The sequence below is a fragment of the Onychostruthus taczanowskii genome, unplaced genomic scaffold (assembly GCF_017590055.1).
Source record: "Onychostruthus taczanowskii isolate IOZ18803 unplaced genomic scaffold, ASM1759005v1 scaffold5, whole genome shotgun sequence".
Taxonomy (NCBI): domain Eukaryota; kingdom Metazoa; phylum Chordata; class Aves; order Passeriformes; family Passeridae; genus Onychostruthus; species Onychostruthus taczanowskii.
This window is the reverse complement of record NW_024502568.1, coordinates 15,526,885-15,533,204: the sequence shown is the minus strand read 5'-3', so window position 1 is coordinate 15,533,204 and position 6,320 is coordinate 15,526,885. Positions and strand designations below refer to the sequence as shown.

Genomic DNA, 6,320 nt, shown 5'->3' with positions numbered 1-6,320 from the left:
CGTTTCCCCCCCCCCCCTTTTTTTTTTCTTTTTTTTTTTTTTTCTTTTCCCCTCCTAAATTTCCGCGACTTTCCTCCTACCACCACCTACCGAGGGGTCCCCCCAGCCCCGCACTCGTGTCCCCTCAGTCCCCCCCGCTCCGCAGACGCCGGCCGGGTGCCTCGCACGGGGGGCTGCAGTACTTACAAGCGGCCGGGTGACTTGCGCGCCTCTCCGCGCCCCTCCGCGCAGCGCCGGCCGGGCTCAGACGGGCCGCAGCAGCGGCACCGAGGTGACCACGGGGTGGGAATAGTAGACGGGGTGAGGGAAGGTGAGCAGGGGCTGCGTGCCGGGGGCTCCGCCGCCCCCCGCGCCCCCCTCCGCGCCCGAGTTCTCGTGGTAGAGGATGGGGACGCGGACGATGCGCTGCGCGGCCGCGTGGCTCAGGTTGGCCGCCTCCAGCTCGGCCGCCAGCTGCCGCTTCCACTTGTTGCGGCGGTTCTGGAACCAAATCTTCACCTGGGTCTCTGTCAGGTGCAGCGAGGCGGCCAGGCCGGCGCGCTCCGAGCTGCTCAGGTAGCGCTTCATGTCGAAGGTGGATTCCAGCTGGAAAACCTGCGAGCGGCTGAACACCGTGCGCGTCTTCTTCTTGCGGCACGGCTTCTTCTCCGGGCTCTCCTCCCGCTTCTTCCAGTCCTCCGCGCCTCCCTCCTTCTTCGCCTCCTCCGAGTCGCTCTCTTCCAGGACGATCTCGTCGGGGCTCTTGGAGTCCAGCTCCTTCTGCTCCCCCTCCGCCTTCAGCAGCGGCTCCGGGGAGTCCCGGTCGGTGCCCGAGGCGGGGGACGAGTCCCTCAGCAGGGATTTCTCTGCGGCTGGATGGGAAGGACGAAGCGGGGCGTGAAGGGGGGAGATGAGGGACACAAAGAGACACCTTCACCGCCCAGGCCCGACGGGACGGATCCCCGCGCCCCCCCCCAGCGCCGGCTTCACCCCCCGCCCCGCCGCCCCCGGTCCCCACGGCCGCCGCCCCGCCGGGGAGGGACGGAGAGAAGGAAGGAGCGATGGAAGTTTTGGGGAGCGGTACCTTCCGTGCGGGGCAGGTGGGCTCCGGCCGGCGTCAGGGCGTAGGGGTACCACCAGGTCTGGGCGCGCTCCAGGCAGTGCGCGCTCAGGGCGAAGCGCGGCGCCGGGATCTCGAAGCGGGGAAAGGCGAGGTCGCCCACCTGCGAGAGGGCGAAGCCGGCGCCGTCCACCGCCGCCTTGCCCGAGGGGGCGAACAGCGCCCGCGGCTGCTTGGGGGGCGCCTTGGGGGGGCCGCCGTTGAGCAGGTTCTTGATGTAGAAGGACTCCTTGGGGGGAGGCGGAGGGGCGCTGGGTGGCTCCTGCCCGGTCTCCGGCATCCTCCGCTGCCCGCCCGGCTCCTGGCCGCCGCTGGCCCCGCAGCCCGCGCGGGGGGATTCGCGCAGCCCGCGGCACCGGGGGGCTGCTGCGGGCAGGCGGAGAGCCGGGGTCGTCGCTGCCGCCGCCGCCGCCGCCGCCGCCTCCCGCCGCCGCTGCCGCTGCGTCAACCTGACGCCGGATGCTAATGATGAAATCAAAATGTCATCCCCGTTCCGCGCCGGGAGCACGCGGCGATTGGGCACGCACAAAGGCGAATGGGATCAGGCGGGAGGAGAGGGCTCCGCGCAGCCCCTGCTCGCAGCCGCCGCGGCCCCGGCCCCCCCGCCCCGGACGCGCCGCCGTGCCCGGAGGCGGCGACCGCCCGCCCGTTCGTGGCGTTTACAGAGTCCAATTAGGCAGCGAGCGGGGCCGGGCCGGCGGCACAAAGGGACCGGCTCGGCGGAGCGCGGCGGGAGCGGCGGCAGGCGAATGGCACGGGCCGAGCGGGGGGGAGCGGGCCGGGCCGAGCCCCGCCGGGATACCGGGCACCGGACAGGCTCTGCTGCGCTCCGCCGCGGGGCAGGAACGACTTAGCGGGCGGCTGCGGGGCGGGGGCTGCGGGAGAGCTGTGCCCCGACGGGGCCCTCCGCCGCCCCCTCGGCTCCCGGCCGCGCAGCACCGGGGCCGCCGGGACACGTCGAACCCGCGGCGGAGCGGCGACAACGGGCCCGCCGCTCGTGGGATCAGGGCACAAGGCGGCGGGATTCGTTGCTTCCCGGATCCCGGGATTCGTTGCTGCCCTGCTCCTGGGCTTCGAACTCCGGGCGCTCCCGGGGTTCGGTCACGGGGCGCTCCCGGGATCGATCCCTGCCGTTCTCGGAATCCGAGCACCGTTCTGCTAAATTCATCCCTGCCGCTCTGCGTGTGCGGGCACGGGGTGATGCCGGGATCCATCCGTGCCCCGTTACCGGGATCCATCCCTGCCTCGTTCCCAGTTCCATCCCTGCCCCGTTCCTAGATTCATCCCCGCTGTTCCCGGCTCCATCCCTATCCCTCTCACTGATCCATCCCTGCCCCGTTCCCGGCTCCATCCCTGCCCCGTTCCCGGCTCCGTCCCCGCCGCTCCCGGGGTCCGGGCGCAGGGCGCCCCCTGGCGGGCCGCGGGAGCGCCCCCGTTCGGGGCCGGGCGGGCCCGGAGCGCTCCCCGCACCACCCCGGGACACCGGGACACCGGGAAGCGGCAGCTCCCTGGGGCCTGGGAACGGCGGCGTGAGCCCCGGTAGGGCGGTAATACCGCGTACTGCCCGCCGGTACGGGAAGGGAAGGGAAGGGAAGGGAAGGGAAGGGAATGAGCCATTCAGTTCTGGCATCCTTCTAACGCTTGGAATACCTTTGAGCGTGCACTGCAAAAATCTGCTCTGGCACATGCAGAGCTCTGGACTGGGACATGCTCACATGTGCACAACAATCTCTGCTTCTAAACATTTTAATGCCTTGATCAATTCTACCTGATTTTTCTTGCTATTTCGTTTTAAAGACTCCCACTTGGCAATTTGAAGCAAGACATTATTTATCTGAGTCAAACTGCCCCGGAGTCTTTCCTCCTCCTGAACATTTGGGGTTATAAATAGAGGGAGAATTTGTATAGAACCAGTCACACAACATTTTTGGCTGCAACAGACGTGGTGTTTCATGTATCTTCTGCACATCTTGGGGATGGGGTCTCAGCAATTAATAGTTTGCAGAAATATTCTTTTATTAACAACTGTTTCTTGTTCCTGCTCTCCTTAACAACTTAAAGCACCTGGCAAAGTAAAGGTCATTGGGAATTTTTCAAAGAAATGCTGTTTCTCTGGGAATATCCCCCAACTCTGGGGTAGAATGTACAGAGGAAAAATCCCCAGACAGACAGAAAATAGTTTCTGTTCAGAAAACAACCTAACTCAGGCTCCTGCCTGAGATCTGGGCTAAAGCTCTGTGCTAAATGTTTGCAGCTCTTACATGAAAAGCCAAGGGTGAAAAGTTCTTATAGAAGACCCCAGTGCATTTCTCCATCTCAGTGAAGATTTTATTTAGATATGAGTCACCAAAATAATTCTGTACTGAAGCTTCCACTCTTTTCCATCCATCTTTCACTGCTTTGGTAATTATGAGCTCCTAATCCCTTTGGAGTCCCTCAGGGCAAACAATTCAAAGTAGAAAGCCAAGCAAGGACAAAAAAATCAAACCAGCCTCTGGTTAAGTTAGAAGAAATTCCCACTTTGCAATTATTTACTACAAAACAAACAAACAAACAAAACCCTGCAGTGTTCTACAAGAGCATTTCTCTCTCTCTCTTTTTTTTTTAAGGTCCATAGATTTCTTGCTTATTTATGTATTTTATTTATTCCCCCTCCCCAGAAATATCTGGGTGTTAAAGACTGGTATTGACCATTTCCCCCTAGCCCACTGGTGATGGAGCTGAGTGGATTTTGCTGCAGTGTTTATTTCTGTTTCTAGACTTTCACTCGTACCATTCCATTGTAAACAGATAATTATTATTTCATTAGTGTTGCAATTCAGAATTAATTGGCTAATTTACACATGGATCAATTGTATAAATGTGATGTTTGTGATAGGTGCTTGATATGATTTAAAGTAATTGTTTATTTTCGGGTTTTGGCTGTATTGTATTGCAAAGTGATTTATCTCCTTATTTATCCTGTCTCAGCACTGCCTCTTCTTTTTCATTATTTTTCTAAAGAGCTGCACTCCTGCTAGGCTGGAGCTTGAGCCCGTGTGCTGTGATTCTGTGGTGCCCCACTGCTCCAAAAGCCCTGGCTTGCAGCCTGCTGAGGAGGGTGTGCAGGGCACAGCAGCCCTGCTTCCCTGGCAGGAATCACCCTGTTCCACCCAGATTCCTGCCCCATCTTTATGTGCCACCCCCGAGCGTCCCCTCTGTAAGCACAGGTGACAAACTTTGGGTCACCTTGGGTTCAGCTTCCTCTTTTCCATCCTGAGGAAAGGGCAGGGCTGAGCTTCCTTGTTCCTTTATTTGTCCAAGTGGGAGCTCTCCTGAAGAAGTTTGCACATCTGGGGTTCCAGATACTGTGGGGAAGCAGAATTCCAGCCAGGCACTGCTTGATTCTGTGGCTACATTAAACATACTCCAACAGGAGAATGCTGAGGCAACTCCTGGCATCAGAGTTTGGATGTCCAAAAGGAGAAAGAAGGATGAGAAGACATTTAACAGCTTGCCCCACACACAAACACTCCTTTCCCAGGCAATCAAAATGAATCCTTCCACCATCAGATTTTAGAGCTCCTGTCACGCTGTCCAGGCATATAAACACAATTTTGTGAATGCCAAAGATGAACTGCTGCAGAGTCTGAGCTGTTCTCAACGGGTCTCCATTTCCTATTGCAAATCCTTTCATATTATCAGGGCCTTTTTAAAAATCTGACTTCCTCAGCATTTCTCTGTCAGTCTTTCAAGTGCTCCTTCTGAAATGCATGGCTGGAAACAAACAGAGCTCACCCAGAGAAGGGATGCTACTTTCTCTTCAAAAGGAATGTCTCTTGTGGGATGTATTTGATAAGGATGTTTTTATTCAAAACTGGAAAAACTACAAGGGAGTTATGCTTGGAAGCCTGTCTCAGGTTTCCCCAGGCTGAGTGGATCAGGGTGTATGAGATGTGTGTGGGTTGAGAGGTATTTTGGAACAGTTAAAGTTGTTCCCTTATTATGCCTTACAAAGGCATTTTTGTACCTTTAAATGGGAGGCTTTGTTAGTCTCTGTTTTCCAGTGGCTTCCTGGCAAGCTGAGAGTCCTCCCTGACAAATATTAGAATCTCCTAGTGCTTCAAGAAAGCAGGTTGTTCAATTTATCAGACTTTTATTTCTGAGGCTCATCACAGTGCTGTGTCTGACTCACAGAGATGGCATTTTTATCAGAGAAGGGGAGAAATTTCTGGGTTGTGATGTTTTTGTGAAACAAGTGCTGCTGCAAATTCCCTGTAATTTGGAGTAAACCCACAGAGACAGAACTGATGAGGTGATCTAAGCACAGTCTTTGTCTCACAGAGAGCTACACAGGTACTCTATAGAATGTGAGAAAATGCTCTGATCTCATCACAAACTCATAGCACATATCCTTTGCTTTTGTCACTTTGTCTTGCCCACCAGAATAATTTCTAGAAGGTTTCATCACCCTGGCATTAGTCATGTGGGCACAATTTATCACTTCCACAGGTGAACTCACTGAATGGAGGTCAGCTAAATACACTGCAGGAAATCCTTTGTGAGAAGTATCACTGGAGGATTTGAAGGCAGAGCATGTGCTGTTCTTTAACATCTTATCCAAACATAAACTTCAGCTCATCTTTCAAAATCTGTCAGGATGGAGACACCCAAAGAAAAATGAATAGATGGTGGCTTTGCAGCTTTATATCTGAAGCCCAGTGCTTTTATAGCTGGTTGTAAACTCTGAATCGTGTAAAAAAAGTAAAAACCAGGACTATGTAAATATCAGGATTGGTGAAACCCTAAATAAGCAGATGTGGCCATAAATAGGTCCTTTATTAAATCCACAAAGGAATCCTCTCACCACCCCTGAACAGTGCTAAGTATTTCCAGCTCCTCCTGAAACAGAAAATTGCTGTAGAGCTCTGTGGTGGCTGTGGACAGAAAAGAGGTGTTCTGAGCCACACTCAGCTTCAGATCTCAGATCCAAACTCTCCATTTGCAGAGAGCCACAGAGAGCAGAGCAGATCCAATGTATGTGTGCAGGGCAGCTGGATAATGTGCAGTTTTAGGAGTTCTTAAATAATCATTGATTTCAAAATTGTTACAGCCCATTGACTCAAAAAACAGCTGCCTAGAAAGCCTCTCGTGTTCATATCACAGATCCTTGGCAATTGTAGGAGAGTTATTCTGGATGCACCTACTGAACATGAGCTGTGCCTTGAATTTCATGGAAAGA

General features: G+C 55.2%; 1 protein-coding gene across 1 annotated transcript; it reads right to left on the bottom strand.

Annotated features, from left to right (window-relative positions):
- Positions 1-200: 200 nt before the first annotated feature.
- HMX3 (H6 family homeobox 3) lies at positions 201-1,379 on the bottom strand. Its single transcript, XM_041415442.1, has 2 exons — positions 1,064-1,379; positions 201-851 (listed from the first exon to the last, which is right to left on the bottom strand). Exons 1-2 carry the CDS (start codon positions 1,377-1,379, stop codon positions 244-246), a joined length of 924 nt encoding a protein of 307 aa, XP_041271376.1. The 3' UTR covers positions 201-243.
- Positions 1,380-6,320: the final 4,941 nt, after the last annotated feature.

Excerpts from the sequence above, each read along its gene's own strand:
- HMX3 (XM_041415442.1), bottom strand. The coding sequence starts at position 1,379 with ATGCCGGAGACCGGGCAGGAGCCACCCAGCGCCCCTCCGCCTCCCCCC. Across the intron at positions 852-1,063 it reads CCACCTGCCCCGCACGGAAG|CCGCAGAGAAATCCCTGCTG; the intron begins GTACCGCTCCCC and ends CTTCCCATCCAG.